Source organism: Oncorhynchus keta, chromosome 9, assembly GCF_023373465.1.
Source record: "Oncorhynchus keta strain PuntledgeMale-10-30-2019 chromosome 9, Oket_V2, whole genome shotgun sequence".
Classification (NCBI taxonomy): Eukaryota; Metazoa; Chordata; class Actinopteri; order Salmoniformes; family Salmonidae; genus Oncorhynchus; species Oncorhynchus keta.
This window is the reverse complement of record NC_068429.1, coordinates 42,210,007-42,230,183: the sequence shown is the minus strand read 5'-3', so window position 1 is coordinate 42,230,183 and position 20,177 is coordinate 42,210,007. Positions and strand designations below refer to the sequence as shown.

The following is a 20,177-nucleotide window of genomic DNA, read 5'->3' as shown; positions in this document are numbered from 1 at the left end:
TTCCACCATAATTTGCAAATAAATTAGTTTAAAATCCTACAATGTGATTTTCTGGATTTTTTTCTCTCATTTTGTCTGTCATAGTTGAAGTGTACCTATGATGATAATTACAGGCCTCTCTCATCTTTTTAAGTGGGGGAACTTGCACAATTGGTGGCTGACTAAATACTTTTTTTGCCCCACTGTACTAATGTGGGTGTTGGAACATATCTAGTTAGCTTCATGTACTGTAGGTTATTCTTGTTTGAGACCTCCACAGTGTTTATATTACACATTGTCACGTAGGGTAATTGTACATTGTGTTCAGAGCGGCATTGAACATGCTCAATGATTAGCCACTGAAAATGCTGTTTAAAGCAGAATTTTCTATTGTAAAACCCACTGCTGAGGTATGTTGGGAGGGATGTCCCTGTACTCTGCTAAAAGAAATGTTTCTATATAGAACCAAAAAGCACCCTTATTTTAGCAGTGTACTCTGCTTTTCTTTCAACCACATATGTTATGTCACATTATACAACAGGGTTCCCCAACTGGTGGGCCGCGGGACTAATTTGGCCCGGGGGTGGTTTTGTTTGGACCCCAAATTTTCTGAGCAAAGCAATCTTTTTAGAATTTTCATTGTTGGTCATAAAAGACTGTAAAAACACCAGGAAATCTGTTGTCAAGTATTCTTACTCATAATAGAGAGTCACGTGATCATATACAAATGTTAGCAAGGTTTTAGTCAAATATTGTATCTGTTTGGGCTTCTTGCGGTCAGTTTTCAGTCTACACATTTTTGTAATTATGTTCCTGCCCCGCGGCCATCTGCTCAATAAAAAGTCATCCTGCAGCAGAATCTAAATGATGATCTCAGTTGTATTTTGCCGAATCAGTGTGACATAAGGACATTGTGCAGGCCGAGCAGTCTTGCAGGAGGTACTGTGCTTTTATTTGATTTCAAGCACTTATGTCACATTATAAAGCGATGTTAGGCTGCTGGTTGTAGGTCTTGTAGTTGACAAACGCTGACAATACGTCATCAGTGCATTCGACTGCAAACTTTAATGCTGAGACTCTGCATAACTTAGAACGGGATATAAAATAAATAATATGGGGAGAGGGTATGGTGACACCTCCACACACTAGATCACGGCAGCTCTGACTGGTCTTCTACCCAGAAGCCTTTACTTTAATACAGTAGCCAATTAGAACACAGGTATGGGTGGATCACAATAAAAGTCCTATACATATCACATCACATTCCTGTCCCACAGCATGATGCATCACCACCGTCCCATAAGGACTTTGTGCACAGAAATCCAGGCAGTCTTGCAGGAAGTTACCCAGATCAGATGTTCATTGATGTGGGAGCTATAGGCCCATCAAGATGACAAATATCCACCAAAGACTGCCTGCAAATCCAAAATGCCAGTACAGTCGGTTTAAGATCGTTCACAAAAGCCAGCATGCTGTGACCTGTTCTAACTCCATGTTTTATTGATGCAGTTTTTAATGACTCACACAGTCACGCTCCTTTTCAACAAGACAATTTGGAGCCGGAGCTCTGAAGCTGCCTGCATTCTGTCCAATACACTGACTGCACACTGCACACACACACACACACACACACTGCACAGACCGCTCAGACATGATTTGACAAAGTGCATCTCTTTCTTCCAGCCAATTACTGAATACTCATGCTCAAGGTAGCTTGTTACAGAACATACTGTAATTTTTACCGTACACATAGGCTACTAGTTACATAATGTATATTACGTATGGTACTACTTATGTAAACAAATAATCATTATGGCAGTACTTTTTGTATGTAATTAAATGTCTTCTGTTTGTGTTTTTTTTTCAGTATTGGCTTGACCCCTCAAAAACCCTTTCGGAGCACAAAGATTTAATAACGAGTAAGTATCTCCTCTTCTCTCTGCGTTGAGTTGAATGTCTCTCAGCTGTTTTACAGTAGAAGGTTGCTGCAGTTAGTGAAATAGAAGGCTCTCTCTCCCTCTCTCTGACTTTCTCTCTCTCCCTTTCTCTCAGCGGGGCCTCCATACACACTCTATTTTGGGGTCAAGTTTTATGCTGAGGATCCCTGCAAGCTAAAAGAAGAAATAACAAGGTGTGTATTGTCAGGACTTTTCATGTCTCGCTATTGTGTACTTAATTGGCTAGCACCTCCACACATGCAAAAAAGCCTACATGTAGCACAGCCTACATACATTCACAGTATCAAAGTAACGAAACGAATCATGAAAAACTATTCAGTAAACTTTCATTTATTTTTATTTCACCTTTATTTAACCAGGTAGGCCAGTTGAGAACAAGTTCTCATTTACAAATGCGACGTGGCCAAGATAAAGCAAAGCAGTGCGACAAAAACAACAACACAGAGTTACACATATATAAGCGTACAGTCAATAACACAAAAGAGAAATCGAAAAATCTATATACAGTGTGTGCAAATGTAGAAGAGTAGGGAGGTAGGCAATAAATAGGCCCAAGAGGCAGGTGGTAGTCAGGTGTGCGATTTACAGATTGGCTGTGTACAGGTACAGTGATCGGTAAGCTGCTCAGACAGCTGATGCTTAAAATTAGAGAGGGAGATATAAGACTCCAGTTTCAGAGATTTTTGCAATTCGTTTCAGTCATTGGCAGCAGAGAACTGGAAGGAAAGGCAGCCTTAGGAAGTGTTGGCTTTGGGGATGATCAGTGCAATATACCTGCTGTAGTGCGTGCTATGGGTGGGTGTTGCTATGGTGACCAGTGAACAGAGATAAGGTGGGGCTTTACCTAGCAAAGATTTATAGATGACCTGAAGCGAGTGGGTTTGGCGACGGATACATATTGAGGGCCAGCCAACGAGATCATACAGGTCGCAGTGGTGGGTAGTATATGGTGCTTTGGTGACCAAACGGATGACACTGTGATAGACTACATCCAGTTTGCTGAGTAGAGTGCTGGGGGCTATTTTGTAAATGACATCGCCGAAGTCAAGGATCGGTAGGATAGTCAGTTTTACGAGGGTATGTTTGGCGGCATGAGTGAAGGAGGCTTTGTTGTGAAATAGGAAGCTGATTTAATTTTAATTTTGGATTAGAGATGCTTAATGTGAGTCTGGAAGGAGAGTTTACATTCTAACCAGACACCTAGGTAATTGTAGTTGTCCACATACTCTAGGTCAGAACCGTTCAGAGTAGTGATGCTAGTCGGGAGTGTGCAGGCAGCAATCGGTTGAGGAGCATGCATGTAGTTTTACTAGAATTTAAAAGCAGTCAGAGGCCACAGAAGGAGTGTTGTGTGGCATTGAAGCTCGTTTGGAGGTTTGTTAGCACAGTGTCCAAAGAACTGCTAGATGTATACAGAATGGTGTCGTCTGTGTAGAGGTGGATCAGAGAATCACCAGCAGCAAGAGCAACATCATTGATATATACAGAGAAAAGAGTCGGCCCGAGAATTGAACCCTGTGGCACCCCCATAGAGACTGCCAGAGGTCTGGACAACAGGCCCTCCAATTTGACACACTGAACTCTATCTGAGAAGTAGTTGGTGAACCAGGCGAGGCAATCATTTGAGAAGCCAAGGCTATTGAGTCTTCTGATAAGAATGCTCGGAAACCAGATTGCATAGTGGAGAAGGTACAGTGGGATTCGAAATGGTCGGTGATCTGTTTATTAACTTGGCTTTCAAAGATTTTAGAAAGGCAGGGCAGGGCAGGATGGATATAGGACTATAACAGTTTGGGTGGCTATTCGGGGGCTATTCGACGCCAATGCAGAACGCCACAGGATGTTTTTGTGCTGGTCAAGGGCAGTCAAGTCTGGGGTGAACCAAGGGCTTTATCTCTTCTTAGTTCTACATTTTTTGAATGGGGCATGCTTATTTAAGATGGAGTGGGAAAGCACTTTTGAAGAGCAACCAGGCATCCTCTATTGACTGGATGAGGTCAATATCCTTCCAGGATACTCGGGCCAGGTCGATTAGAAAGGACTGCTCGCTGAAGTGTTTTAGGGAGCGTTTGACAGGGATGAGGGGAGGTCGTTTGACCGCGAACCCAGTACGCACGCAGGCAATGAGGCAGTGATCGCTGAGATCCTGGTTGAAGACAGCAGAGGTGTATTTAGAGGGCAGGTTGGTCAGGATGATATCTAAGAGGGTGCCCATGGTTACGGATTTAGGGTTGTACCAGGTACGTTAGTTGATGATTTGTGTGAGATTGAGGGCATCTTGCTTAGATTGTAGGACGGCAGGGGTGTTAAGCATATCCCAGTTTAGGTAATCTAACAGTGCAAACTCGGAAGATAGATGGGGGGCGATCAATTCACATATGGTGTCCAGGGCACAACTGGGGGTCAAGGGGGGTCTATAACAAGGGGCTACGGTGAGAGACTTGTTTCTGGAAAGGTGGATTTTAAAAGTAGAAGCTTGACTTGTTTGGGCACAGACCTGGATAGTCGGACAGAACTCTGCAGGCTATCTCTGCAGTAGATTGCAACTCTGCCCCCTTTGGCAGTTCTATCTTGTCGGGAAATGTTATAGTTAGGGATGGAAATATCAGGATTTTTGGTGGCCTTCCTAAGCCAGGATTCAGACACGGCTAGGACTTCCGGGTTGGCGGAGTGTGCTAAAGCAGTGAATAAAACAAACTTAGGGAGGAGGCTTCTAATGTTAACATGCAGAAGAGTAGATTGAAGGCATAATGTACAGACAAGGGTATGGTAGGATATGAGTACAGTGGAGGTAAGCCTAGACATTGAGTGACGATGAGAGAGGTTTTGTCTCTAGAGGCACCATTTAAGCCAGGTGCGGTCACCGCATGTGTGGGGGGTGGAACATAAGGGCTAGCTAAGGCATATTGAGCAGGGCTGGAGGCTCTACTGTGAAATAAGACAAAAATTACTCACCAAAACAGCAAGACAAGGCATATAGACATTAGGGAGAGGCATGTGTAGCTGAGGGATCATAGGGTCCAGTGAGTAGCTAGGCGAGCTGGAGGCATGGCGATTAACACAGTTAGCAGGCCGGGGCTAACAGCAAGCTAGCAGATGGGCCTCAGGGGACGTCGCAACGGGAGAGTCTGTTGAAAACCCCTCGGATGGTTTCGTTGGCAGACCAGTCGTGATGGATCGGCTTTGGCAGAAGAGGTATTGAAGCCCAGGAATTATCTGATGGAATCCTTCAGCTAGCCGGGAGAAAGGCCTAGCTCGAGGCTAGCTCCAGGCTAACTGGTGCTTGCTTTGGGACAGAACCCCCCTCGGATGGTTACGTCAGTAGACCAGTCGTGATGGATCGGCGGGGCTCCGTGTCAGCAGCAAAGGGTCCAGGCCAATTTGCAAATATGTAATTGAAGCCCAGGGACTACTTGATGGAATCTCTTCGGCTAGCCGGGAGATGGGCCTAGTTGAAGGCTGGCTCCAGGCTAACTGGTGCTTGCTTCGGGACAGCGACGTTAGACAGGAGTAGCCACTCGGATAGCAGCTAGCTAGCTGCGATGAACCGGAGTAAAGGTTCAGAGCTTGCGGTAGGAATCTGGAGATGTGGTAGAGACTGTGGTAGAAACTGAAATAAAATCATTTTAAAAACCTGTTTGAAAAACTACAAACTATTTTTGACTCCAAAACAAAATAAAATTAAATAAAAAACCATTGTGAATTATGTTCAGTTTAAGTTTTCTTATCTACATTTTTGTCAAAAATCGAATGGGGTTTTCAAGCTTCTAAATTTGGCAGGTCACATTGAGATTGGACGTGTTTGAGTGGTAAGGCTAAAGCAACCGACTGTAGACTAAAGTTGAGGTCGGGGGAGGTGCGGCAGTCGAAAGTCAGGCACTATGTGGGTTTCCAGCAGCAAGGCTCAGAACAACATGGCAGTGTTGCTATTGTTTATAATAAACGTTTTTGTTTCTCTTTCTGTCTCCAACCCCCATATCATACACTCAAAAGCTGAAATAATGTGAGTGTTTGTTGTACAATCAATTTGTGAGAAGGAGATCTAAGAGGATTTGAATGGTATAAGCAACATGATACTTCCATATAGCTAGGGCCAGTCATTTTGCTGACCGTTATTCTTATCAGCAACCTATGCTTTAGCCTAATGCACCAAATTATTAGCCCATTTTAAGGACATTATCAACGTAAATATTTAACTTATTCATTGTCTGTTTTCAACATATGAAAATTATAGTCATTTTATTTAAGAAAATATAACCTATTTCTGAACAAAGTAGCCATTTTCATTCGCTATTTTAAAAAAAACGTAAACGCTGAAGATTTTCCTTTTGCAAGTGCCAACATACCTCTCGAAAAAGTTGACAATCACAAAATGAGCGCATTCATTAAGACGCATGTAAAGAACGGAGGCTCAGGCAGAAAGCATCTTCATAACAATGACAAGACCAAAGGTTTCTTCATATTTTGTAGGAGAGCTGGGTGAAGATGTTAAATATGAAATATGTGAAACATTTCGTTGATTGATGTTATCTTGTTATGTAAGGATGAGACTGTTTCGCTATATCCTCCACAACCTAAGGTAGAAGCATTCTTCTGAAACAGCGTAATGTGTTTTTCTTATTTTTTTTTTAGATGGCTGTCTATCCTGTCTTTCTGTTTATAATCTAATGCTAAATTGCAGCTTTTGCTGAAAATATGGTTGTCTGCAAAGTGTCCCAGCGGGGTTTTGTCACACTGTTTTTTTCATGCGATATTGTGATTTTTCTGGTGGGATTCATAATCTCTCCCCTTTAACTGTCCGAATTGCCTCATTTTTACAAACACAGATGATCAGGGATTGCGTCTTTTGGAGAGGATCAGATTGAGCAAAGTGAGGTGTAGAATTACTGATCTACAAATAGTAGTCCCTGCAATTAAGATTCGTATGCTTACGCCTCCCCTGGTTTAAGCGATCCCCTCAAGAAATAAAATTAAACAAAATTTCTGGCCCTACACAGCCTATCAGAAGGCAAGGTGGAGCTATTACCATATTGCTTACCCCTGTTGAATTATCTTGGGATCTCCACAAGTGCATAAGGCTTAGGGGCCCATTTTGGATGACCTTTGAGCACGTGATTTTTTTGTAAAGTTCATGCAGTCGGACCATGTTTATCCCCATAACGCAACACAATTTGAAAGGCGGTGACCATTGACTTGACAAAAGTGATCAGCTCAAACTCGCCCATTGACTTTAAATCATTTAAAGGTAGACAGCAAGATGACTCCAGCAGTACAGCAGATATTGGGCGCGTTCGAGCAGGTACATTTTGTCCAGTCGGTGACCACCTTTCAAAGTGTGTTGCATTATGGGGAAAAAATGTCCAACTTGCATGTTGAATTTTTGATGAAGTTGGCTTCAAGTCGCTGCAGTTGCTTCTCACCAACTGCACCATGCAGCCAAACGCCTGGGTAGTGAGAGGCACTATTTGTGAACCATTAGGTGTCAAACTCATTCCACGGAGTGCCAATTGAAGGATTTCTCTCTTCCTTTGTACTTGATTGATGAATTCAGGTCACTAATTAGTAAGGAACTCCCTTCAGCTGGTTGTCTAGGTCTTAATTGAAAGGAAAAACCAAATACCAGCAGACAGTATCCCCTCCATGGAATGAGTTTGACACCCCTGCACTATAGTGTCTGACTTCACTCGTCGACTTTCGTCTGCAGTGAGGCTTCGTTAGCCATACTACGACAAACACACCCAATGAGATGAGCGTAATGCAAGACTCTGCTCTCATACAGAGTATCTGCGCATGTGGGTACGTACGGGTGCGCTTCAAGCTGCTGTAACGTGGTTGCTACGGGACCAAAAGATCAGGGAAGTGTATCCTCGCACCGTTGCGGAAATTGACCCACTCCTACTGTTTACTTTATACATCTATATCATCTCACTGAGTCGACCTTTAAACCTAATTTAACCTATGCTATGACTCATCAGTGGCAGGAAAGGATATCCCCAAAAACACAACAACTATACAACACCTAAATGGCTCCTAGCCTCCATGCATTGGCTGCTTTCTGTCCCTAACACTAAATCTGAAACTAAATAATATGAAAACGACAGTTTTTTTTATATAAAACTTAATGAAATAAGTAAATCAGATCTGAAAACAAACTTTTTATTTCATGTTTGTGTGTATCATCAGACATACAGTACCAGTCAAAAGTTTGGACACACCTACTCATTGCAGGGTTTTTCTTTCTTTTTACTATTTCCTACATTAATAATAGTGAAGACATCAACACTATGAAATAACACGTATGGAATCATTTAGTAACCAAAAAAGTGTTAAACAAATCAAAATATATTTTATATTTGAGATTCTTCAAAGTAGCCACGCTTTGCCTTGATTACAGCTTTGCACACTCTTGGCATTCTCTCAACCATCTTCATGAGGTAGTACCCTGGAATGCATTTCAATTAACAGGTGTGCCTTGTTAAAAGTACATTTTTGGAATGTCTTTCCTTCTTAATGCGTTTTGAGCCAATCAGTTTGAGCCAATCAAGGCAGGGTTAGTAAAAAAAAACTTTAAGCTCTATGATGAAACTAACTCATGAGGACCGCCACAGGAAAGGAAGACCCAGAGTTACCTCTACTGCAGAGGATAAGTTCATTAGAGTTACCAGCCTCAGAAATTGCAGCCCAAATAAATGCTTCACAGAGTTCAAGTAACAGACACATCTCAACATCAACTGTTCAGAGGAGACTGTGAATTTGGCCTTCATGGTCGAATTGCTGCAAAGAAACCACTACTAAAGGACACCAATAAGAAGAAGATACTTGCTTGGGTCAAGAAACACAATCAATGGACATTAGACCTGTGGAAATCTGTCCTTTGGTCTGATGAGACAAAATTTGAGATTTTTGGTTCCAACCGCCGTGTATTTGTTAGACGCAGAGTAGGTGAACGTATGATCTCCGCATGTGTGGTTCCCACCATGCAGCATGGAGGAAGAAGTGTGATGGTGTGGGGGTGCTTTGCTTGTGACACCGTCAGGGATTTAATTAGAATTCAAGGAACTCTTAACCAGCATGGCTACCACAGCATTCGGCAGTGATACGCCATCCCATCTAGTTTGCTCTTAGTGGGACTATCATTTGTTTTTCAACAGAACAATGACCCAACACACCTCCAGGCTGTGTAAGGCTATTTGACCAAGGAGAGTGATGGAGCCCAGATAACCTGGCCTCCACAATCACCCAACCTCAACCCAATTGAGATGGTTCGGGATGAGTTGGACCATAGAGTGAAGAAAAAACAGCCAACAGTTGCTCATCATATGTGGGAACTCCTTCAAGACTGTTGGAAAAGCATTCCAGGTGAAGCTGGTTGAGAGAATGCCAAAAGTGTGCAAAGCTGTCATCAAGGCAAAGGGTGGCTCCTTTGAAGAATCTCAAATATAAAATATATTTTGATTTGTTTAACACTTTTTGCTTACTACATTATTCCATATTTGTTATTTCATAGTTTGTATGGCTTCACTATTATTCTACAATGTAGAAAATAGTAAAAATAAAGAATAACCATGCATTGTGTAGGTGTGTCCAAACTTTTGACTGGTACTGTATATAAATAAAAACAAATCTTAAAACACAAAACTATAACCTTGCACAGTACACACGTACTCTCCATGCTTGGTGGTTGTGTTGTTATTTGCATGTATTTAATGTGCTATGTGTGTGGGATTTAAGGATGTGTGTCTCACTTGGCCAGAGGCTGTGCCTTGGTACTGTAGGTACCAATTCTTCCTGCAGGTAAAGCAAGATGTACTACAAGGCAGAATTCCCTGTCCCCTTGATATCAGTGCACAGCTGGCAGCCCTGGCCATACAGTGTGAGTACCCACAAAGAGAGAGAGAGAGAAATGGAGAGAGTAAATTGTGAATGAAAAGAGATTCAATAATTGTATTACAGTTGATGTCGGAAGTTTACATACACTTAGGTTGGAGTCATTAAAACTTGTTTTTCAACCACTCCACAAATTTCTTGTTAACAAACTATAGTTTGGCAAGTCGGTTAGGACATTTACTTTCTGCATGACACAAGTCATTTTTCGAACAATTGTTGACAGACAGATTATTTCACTTATAATTCACTATATCACAATTCAAGTGCGTCAGAAGTTTACATACACTAAGTTGACTGTGCCCTTAAACAGCTTAGAAAATTCCAGAAAATTATGTCATGGCTTTAGAAGCTTCTGATCGGCTAATTGACAACATTTGAGTCAATTGGAGGTGTACCTGTGGATGCATTTCAAGGCCTACCTTCAAACTCAGTGCTTCTTTGCTTGACATCATGGGAAAATCTAAAGAAATCAGCCTAGACATCAGGAAACAAATTGCAGACCTCCACAACCCTGGTTCATCCTTGAGAGCAATTTCCAAATGCCTGAAGGTACCAAGTTCACCTGTACAAACAATCGTACGCAAGTATAAACACCCGGGGACCAAGCAGTCGTCATACCACTCAGGAAGGAGACATGTTTTGTCTCCTAGAGATGAACATACTTTGGTGCGAAAAGTGCAAATCAATCCTAGAATAACAGCAAAGGACCTTGTGAAGATGCTGGAGGAAACAAGTACAAAAGTATCTATATTCACAGTAAAACGAGTCCTATATCATCAACACCTGAAAGGCCGCTCAGCGAAAAAAAAAGCCTGACTACGGTTTGCAACTGCACATGGGGACAAAGATCATAGTTTTTTGAGAAATATCCTCTGGTCTGATGAAGCAAAAATAAAACTGTTTGGCCATAATGTCCATTGCTATGTTTGGAGGAAAATGGGGATGCTTGCAAGCTGAAGAACACCATCCCAACTGTGAAGCATGGGGGTGGCAGCATCTTGTGGGGGTGCTTTGCTGCAGGAGGGACTGGTGCACCTCACAAAATAGATGGCATCATGAGGAAAGGAAAATTATGTGGATATATTGAAGCAACATCTCAAGACATCAGTCACGAAGTTAAAGCTTGGTCGCAAATGGGTCTTCCAAATTAACAATGACCCCAAGCATACTTCCAAAGATGTGTAAAATGGCTTAAGGAAAAACAAAGTCAAGGTGTTGGAGTGGTCATCACAATGCCCTGACCACAATCCTGTAGAAAATTTGTGGGCAGAGCTGAAAAAGCGTGTGCGAGCAAGGAGGTCTACAAACCTGACTCAATTACACCAGCTCTGTCAGGAGGAATGGTCTAAAATTCATCCAACTTATTGAGGGAAGCTTGTGGAAGGCTACATAAATGTTTGACCCAAGTTCAACAATTTAAAGGCAATGCTACCAAATATTAATTGTGCGTATGTAAACTTCTGACCCATTGGGAATGTGATGAAAGACATAAAAGCTGAAATAAATCATTCTCTCTACTATTATTCTGACATTTCACATTCTTAAAATAAAGTGGTGATCCTAAATGACCTAAAACAGGTTATTTTTACTAAGATTAAATGTCAGGAATTGTGAAAAACTTAGTTTAAATGTATTTGGCTAAGGTGTATGTAAACTTCCAACTTCAACTGTATGCGATGTCACTGTTCATAGTGTTATATGATCCCTCACACAGTCAAAATGTGTGTGTTCGTGTTTGGGTACGTCATATGTCTTTCACTCTTTCTCTCCAGCTGAACTTGGCGACTACGACCCGTACAAACATGTGTCAGGCTACGTGTCAGAGTACCGTTTTGTCCCGGACCAGAAAGAGGAACTGGAAGACGCCATCGAGACGATTCACAAAACCGTAACGTAAGGAAGCCCTCTCCTCTTCCTCTCCTATCTCCTCTTCTCCCCCTCACTCCTCTGACAGCCAGCCTAATCCCAGTCTGATCCCCTCATAACAGATTATCCACAATGTGTGTGAAAGGGTCCTGTCTCTCGCCACTGTTCTTTGCGTCAGATATCATGTTTGTTACTGCGACTGTACTGTTACAGTGGCTGGGTTATGTAGTCAGTTTCTGTTGGTGTATTTTTTGTCTCTCATAAGGGATTGGACTATCTACAGTATCTGATCTAATCATTTCTCAGAAAGCATTTAGATCTCGCTGAGATATATCAGAGACTATTTTATCTGTAACTGTTTGCTAGTACTGGCACTGTAATACTGAACCCCGGTTGAGTCCTTCATTTATCTGTTCTGAAGCGTTCTGTTGGCTGTCAAAACAAGACTGTTGACATACTGTTATCTATGTTTATATATACAGTGCCTTCGGAAAGTATTCAGACCCCTTGACTTTTTCCACATTTTGTTTCGTTATAGCCTTATTCTAAAATGGATTCAATGAAGAAAAAAAATCCTCATCAATCTACACACAATACCTGATAATGACAATGCTAAAACAGGTTTTTAGAAATACCTTATTTACAGTTGAAGTCGGAAGTTTACATAAACTTAGGTTGGAGTCATTAACTTGTTTTTCAACCACTCCACAAATGTATTGTTAACAAACTATAGTTTTGGCAAGTTGGTTAGGACATATACTTTGTGCATGACAAGTCATTTTTCAAACAATTGTTTACAGGCAGATTATTTCACCTATAATTCACTGTATCACAATTCCAGTGGGTCAGATGTTTACATACAGTAAGTTGACTGTGCTTTTAAACAGCTTGGAAAATTCCAGAAAATGATGTCATGGCTTTAGAAGCTTCTGATAGGCTAATTGACATCATTTGAGTCCATTGGAGGTGTACCTGTGGATGTATTTCAAGGCCTACCTTCAAACTCAGTGCCTCTTTGCTTGACATTATGGGAAAATATATATTTTTTAAAGAAACAGTTCACGTAACAGTAAATTCATAGTGTAAAAGCAGGTTATACTTTTTTTAGCCATTCTCTGGTTGACCTTAAAACGAGGGAGGTTTTTTTGTAACTGAAAGGAATCACTAATCAAATTCAATCACATAATAACCTACAGAAATAACTTTGTCAAAGCAACAAAATAACTTCACAATGATGGTGAAAAGTTTGGGGGTTAAGAAGTCAGAGGGACATGCCAAAAGGCAGAAATCTGATTTATAGAATTTTACATGTGGTCTGTATTAAAGGGGACTTCATTTAATAAACCAGGATTTTAATATTCAATATTGGTGCACAATTTCTACCTAAAATATTAGAGGTAAATATTAGAGGTAGTGAAAATGGCCTCATTTTGTGGAACGACCGTGTGTGTGTGTGTGTGTGTATAAGAGCGTGAGGTGTGTTTCACTACCTCTCCTATATCATCGAGAGCATCCTGACGGGTTGCATCACTGCCTGGTATGGAAACTGCTCGGCCTCCGACCTCAAGGCACTACAGAGGGTAGTGCCTATGACCCAGTACATCACTGGGGCCAAGCTTCCTGCCATCCAGGACCTCTATACCAGGCAGTGTCAGAGGAAGGCCCTAAAAATGGTCAGACTCCAGCCACCCTGGTCATAGACTGTTCTCTCTGCTACCACATAGCAAAAGGTACCGGAGCGCCAAGAATAGGCCCAAGAGACTTCTAAACAGCTTGTACCCCCAAGCCATAAGACTCCTGAACGATTTGCATTGCCCCCACCCCCCTCTATGCTGCTACTCTCTATTATGATCTGTACATAGTCACTTTAATAACTCTACCTACATGTACATATTACCTCAACTAACCGGTGTCCCCGCACATTGACTCTGTACCGGTACCCCCTGTATATGGCCTCGCTATTGTTATTTTAATGCTGCTCTTTAATTATTTGTTACTTTTATTTATTTTATCTTAAAACTGCATTGTTGGTTAAGGTCCTGTAAAGTAAGCATTTCACTGTAAGGTCTACTACACCTTTTGTATTCGGCGCATGTGACAAATACAATATGATTTGAAGGGTAAAGGGATGACAGACAGAGCTGTGACAGAGAAGAAAAAAACACTGGCCTGATGATAAGAGCTATAGAGACCCCCCCCCCCCAATTAGTGTTACGTCAGATTGCACAGTGCTGCCAGGACCCCAACCCTATTGGGAGGATTATGGATTAATATAGAATGGAGAATAAACCCATTTTCCCAGAGGAATTTGACCACAGCACTCCAAAGTTATCCATCCATTCTCTGTTGTTGTTTGTGTGCTCCAAACAGTGGCTAGGTCCATGGTATTGTGACAGTGTACTGAGTGAAGTGATTATGTGGTTTAATCTCAGTGTGAAACACGAGAAACAGCCAGCTCCTCTTCACTAATGTCCACTACATTACACCAACACAATCTCCCCACGCAGCCCCCGGCAGCCTGACACGCATCCACACACACACACACACACACACTAACGTTCCAGACCCACCATACCCTCTGCAACCAAGTCTGGTCCTCTGTCACTCTGTGGATAACAACATTCTCCTCGCAGTCAGAGTTTATTATTCTATAACAGAAACCTATCGGGTTGGTCTTCTACAATTGAGAACGTAATATCATATGTATTACAGTACCTCTTCAGTGTCAACCCCATAAGTCCTGAAGGGTGTTAGTCAATGATCATATATCCTCTTACTGCTGCTGAAAAGACAACAGTACGCACAGTAAGAAGTGAAAAGGGTTCAGGCAACTATCAATGATTAAGAGACTCTGAGCATCATTGGGCTCTTAGCTCCTCTAGCAGCTCTGTCTGTCCGTCCGTCCGTCTGTCCGTCTGTCCGTCTGTCTGTCTGTCTGTCTGTCTGTCTGTCTGTCTGTCTGTCTGTCTGTCTGTCTGTCTGTCTGTCTGTCTGTCTGTCTGTCTGTCTGTCTGTCTGTCTGTCTGTCTGTCTGTCTGTCTGTCCGTCCGTCCGTCTGTCCGTCTGTCCGTCTGTCTGTCTGCTGTGACTGACTGTAATACTGGAGGGAGTCTCAGCCCTCTGGCCTGCTGATGAGGCTCATGCCTCGGTCGTTATTTACGCAGTGAGCTAAGTGTCCCATGGAGAGAGGAAAGCGAAGCAGGCTGGTCTAATTGGAGATCAGCCACTAGAGGGTTCATCTATGCATCCTCCTTTCCTCCCACTGCTATCTGACTGACTGTCTTGTCAGAGAAAGACTGGGGTAGGGGGACAAAAGAGAGGTAGAGGGTAGGCAGAGAGAGGAAGAGAGCGAAAGAGAGAGAGAGAAGAGGTGGGAGAAGATACAGATAGACATAGAGAGCGGTTGTGAGAACAGAGGAGCTGCAGGGGGGAGGAAGAGAGAGAAATGTATAGACAGAGTGAGTGGCACTCAGGAAGAGAGAGAGACATAGAGACACTGAAATATGAAAACAAGAAGGGACAGAGCTGAAGCAGAGGGATAAAAAGGGATACAGAAGGAGCAGGAGAAAGGGCAGAGTTATATGCAGAGAGACAGAAATAGAGAGAGAGAGTGATATGAGATCTGAGTGGGGATAGAGAGGAGGCAGAAGGCAGAAGAGAGAGACAAAGGGAGCTGGACTCAGATAAAGAGTGGGAGAGAGGGTAAGGGAAAGGTAGACGCAGAGAGACAGACGTGGCGGGCTGAGAATCTGCCCTAGTTCTCTCCAGAGCCTGTGGATGTCATCCTCGTTGTGATCTGCTATATAGTCAGCACCAAGAACCCAGCAGCACACCCCCTGTCATATATCTGCTGCTCTCTGACACTCTTCCTATTCCTGCCTCGTCATACCAGGCGATCCCGGTCCCGGTCCCATTTGTCCCACAGGCAACAGACAGGCCAGGTGGAGAGACATAGGGCGAACCACACACACCAACAGCGCACACACACACAGCCTGGCAGACCCGTCCTCGCCTGTCTCCCCCCGCCCACCCCAGAGCGTCCGTAAATAACTCCCCCAGTTCCAATGCCATTCGCCACTCGCCGTATTTATACCAGCAATCATCTCAACCCAGTCCCCAGCCCTGGCCACCTATAAAGAACATGTGAACAGAATCCATAATGGACTCGTAAGGAATCCCGGGTGACATTGTGTCTTCAGGTTAGGGAATGAGAAGAGGTAGAGGGGGAGGAGAAGGAGGAGTGTGAGGAGCTCTAGGGGTCATGCTTGAACAGGCTGTATGAGCCTGAGTCTTTGTGTTGCTAATGTGTGTGATCAGAAGATCAATGATACGTTGCAGAGAGGAGAGGAGGGAAGGGAGGGGCTGCACCACTCCAAACACAACATAAGAGAGGAGATGTAGAGCACGGGATACTGTGTAGAGTTTACACTGCAGACACACTCCTTATAGTCCAGAGTTTACACTGCAGACACCCTGCTTATAGTCCAGAGTTTACACTGCAGACACACTCCTTATAGTCCAGAGTTTACACTGCAGACACACTGCTTATAGTCCAGAGTTTACACTGCAGACACCCTGCTTATAGTCCAGAGTTTACACTGCAGACACACTGCTTATAGTCCAGAGTTTACACTGCAGACACCCTGCTTATAGTCCAGAGTTTACACTGCAGACACACTGCTTATAGTCCAGAGTTTACACTGCAGACACACTGCCTATATTCCAGAGTTTACACTGCAGACACCCTGCTTCTAGTCCAGAGCTTAGACTGTGAGCTTCATGATACATACACTAACACCTAATTGACCTAGGAATTCCATCACCCTTCATCCACATTCATGGATATTTGGTAGACTTAGTTGGCTGTTGGGACATGTTTCACCCTCGATAAACATACCGTAAAACCACAGGGAGTTGCTCCATAGCTGTGGTTTCCTTGACTGCATGCTTTTGGTTTTCAAACACGACCCTTTCTCTAAGAGATTGTAGTTAATCAGTAATAGAAGATACGTAACCCAGACCACAACTTAGTTGAACATTATCTCACATGGAATTTCAGGAACATGGAAAACCATTCCTGATTAGATGAGGAGGAGAGAAAGTATGTGATGTTACATTTTTAGTTCCTTTGAATTTATTTTATTATAATTTTTTCCCCACCTTTATTTAACCAGGTAGGCTAGTTGAGAACAAGTTCTCATTTGCAACTGCGACCTGGCCAAGATAAAGCATAGCAGTTCGACACATACAACAGCGGAGAGTTACACATGGAATAAACAAAACATAGTCAATGATACAGTAGAACAAAAGAAACAAAAAGTATATATACAGTGAGTGCAAATGAGGTAAGATAAGGGAGTTAAGGCAATAAATAGGCCACGGTGGCAAAGTAATTACAATATACCAATTAAACACTGGAGTGGTAGATGTGCAGAAGATGAATGTGCAAGTAGAGATACTGGGGTGCACCGGAGCAAAATACATAAATACAGTATGGGGATGAGGTAGACAGATGGACTGTTTACAGATGGGCTATGTACAGGTGCAGTGATCTGTGAGTTGCTCTGACAGCTGGTGCTTAAAGCTAGAGAGGGAGCTATGAGTCTCCAGCTTCAGAGATTTTTGCAGTTCATTCCAGTCATTTGGCAGCAGAGAACTGGAAGGAAAGACGACCAAAGGAGGAATTGGCTTTAGGGGTGACCAGTGATATATACCTGCTGGAGCGCGTGCTACTATGGTGACCAGTGAGCTAAAGGTGGGCTTTACCTAGCAGAGACTTGTCGATAACCTGTAGCCAGTGGGTTTGGCGACGAGTATGAAGCGAGGGCCAACCAACGAGGGCATACAGGTCACAATGGTGAGTAGTGTATGGGGCTTTGGTGACAAAACGGATGGCACTGTGATAGACTGCATCCAGTTTGTTGAGTAGAGTGTTGGAGGCAATTTTATAGATGACATCACCGAAGTCGAGGATCGGTAGGATGGTCAGTTTTACGAGGGTGTTTGGCAGCATGAGTGAAGGATGCTTTGTTGCGATATAGGAAGCCAATTTTAGATTTACTTTGGTATTGGAGATGCTTAATGTCAGTCTGGAAGGAGAGTTTACAGTCTAACCAGACATCTAGGTATTTGTAGATGTCCACATTTTCAAGGTCGGAACCATCCAGGGTGGTGATGCTAGTCGGGCGTGCGGGTGCAGGCAGCGAATGGTTGAAAAGCATGCATTTGGTTTTACTAGCGTTTAAGAGCAGTTGGAGGCCACGGAAGGAGTGTTGTATGGCATTGAAGCTCGTTTGGAGGTTAGATAGCACAGTGTCCAAGGACGGGCCGGAAGTACACAGAATGGTGTCGTCTGCGTAGAGGTGGATCAGGGAATCGCCCGCAGCAAGAGCAACATCATTGATATATACAGAGAAAAGAGTCGGCCCGAAAATTGAACCCTGTGGCACCCCCATAGAGACTGCCAGAGGACCGGACAGCATGCCCTCCGATTTGACACACTGAACTCGAGATGGTCAGTGACCTGTTTGTTGACTTGGCTTTCGAAGACCTTAGATAGGCAGGGCAGGATGGATATAGGTATGTAACAGTTTGGGTCCAGGGTGTCTCCCCCCTTTGAAGAGCAGGATGACTGCGGCAGCTTTCCAATCCTTGGGGATCTCAGACGATATGAAAGAGAGGTTGAACAGGCTGGTAATAGGGGTTGCGACAAAGGCGGTAGATTGTTTCAGAAGTAGAGGGTCCAGATTGTCAAGCCCAGCTGATTTGTACGGGTCCAGGTTTTGCAGCTCTCTGGGAAGGGAATCTTGTGGAAGGCTACCCAAATCATTTGACCCAAGTTAAACAATTTAAAAGGCAATGCTACCGAATACTAATTGAGTGTATGTAAACATCTGACCCACTGGGAATGTGATTAAAGAAATGAAAGCTGAAATAAATCATTCTCTACTATTATTCTGACATTTCTCATTCTTACAATAAAGTGGTGATTGTAACTGACCTAAGACAGGGAATTCTTACTAGGATTATGTCAGGAATTGTGAAAAACTGAGTTTAAATGTAGTTGGCTAAGGTGTATGTAAACTTCTGACTTCAACTGTAGATACACTGAGTGTACAAAACATTCATATTATTGTGTTGCACCACCTCGATTCATTGGGGCATGGACTCTACAAGGTGTGCTGGCCCATGCTTCCCATAGTTGTGTCAAGTTGACTGGATGTCCTTTGGTTGGTGGACCATTCTTGACACACATTGGAAACTGTGAGCGTGAAAAACCCCAGCAGCGTTGCAGTTCTTGACACACTCAAACCCGTGCGCCTGGCACCTACTACCACACCCCATTCAAAGGCTCTTAAATATTTTGTCTTGCCCATTCACCCTCTGAATGGCACACACACACACACACAAACACAATCCATGTCGCAATTGTCTCGAGGCTTAAAAATACTTCTTCAACCTGTCTCCTCCCCTTCATCTAGACTGATGGATTTCACAAGTGATGTCAATAAAGGATCATACAGTAACTTTCACCTGGTCAGTCTGTCTTGGAAAGATCAGGTGTTCCTAATGTATTGTACACTCAGTGTTTATGATATGATTTATTTGACAACATTTTTTTTTATTTTTTAAATAGGATAACACAAACAAGTTTAGAAACGTATTTCCATTGTGGTCCTCTTAACAAAATACATCATCAATGAACATCAAAGTGAAGATGGAAAGCGAATGGAGTTGAGGCAGTTTGGGAAAAGTCCATATGGCTTGAGTGGAGGGCGCAGATGGTACAGTACAGCCAGGGAGAAAGTCAGCCTGTCAGTCTGTCAGACAAGCCAGGAGCTCTTCATCAGAGCCCATCGCTTTGTCCAACGCTCCCAGTTCCTCCATAGTAACCGCTCCTTCGTAGCTGATCCTCCGCCGCAGACGGTGTGTAGCACCCACCTGGGTGATGCTTTGGCTGCAGTAAAGCACCAGAAAATCCACCACACCTCAGCGGTGGTCAGGAACAGTTCCCTCTTCCTCTCTGACATCGCAGTCTCCACCTTCCAACCGGCGTGGGACACAAAACAAAAAGATGGCGCTGCTGCTGCTGAATTCTTGAAACGGCAACATTAGCCATCCAGCTAGCTAGCTAGCCAAGGCAAACAAACAGATTTAACATCAAAGTCCCGTAACAGGACATTGAAGACCATGTTTATGTGATGAAAACAGAGATTTGGAAGAGTAGGGGAAAAAAAAAAAAAAGTTCACATTTATATGTACTAAATGTACAGGAGCTCTCTGCCTAGGCGACCTCATGGGCACCTCTTCAGAGTGAACCCATTCAGAGTGAACCGTCTTCAGAGTGAACCCATTGTCTTGTACCTGTCCGCGAGGACAATCACACCACAGTAACTCTAATACACTCCCTATAATGACCTCTGTTGTTGCCCAAGGTCAGGCAGATCATCATGATAGCTTCACTGTTTATTAAACTGGGGGATTCCT

At 43.2% G+C, this 20,177-nt stretch overlaps 1 protein-coding gene across 5 annotated transcripts in view; it reads left to right on the top strand.

The window, feature by feature from the left end:
- LOC118387877 (band 4.1-like protein 4) overlaps positions 1 to 20,177 on the top strand; it is a 92,129-nt gene that overhangs the window by 52,059 nt on the left and 19,893 nt on the right. For 4 of the 5 annotated variants that reach the window (XM_035776683.1, XM_035776684.1, XM_035776682.1 and 1 more), the window contains 4 exons: positions 1,847 to 1,898; positions 2,032 to 2,110; positions 9,713 to 9,810; positions 11,597 to 11,717. In XM_035776683.1, the coding sequence (XP_035632576.1) occupies positions 1,847 to 1,898; positions 2,032 to 2,110; positions 9,713 to 9,810; positions 11,597 to 11,717 (350 nt within the window). Of the gene's footprint in view, positions 1 to 1,846; positions 1,899 to 2,031; positions 2,111 to 6,609; positions 7,734 to 9,712; positions 9,811 to 11,596; positions 11,718 to 20,177 lie in introns of those variants that run through there. The other variant, XM_035776685.2, reaches the window with a different exon arrangement.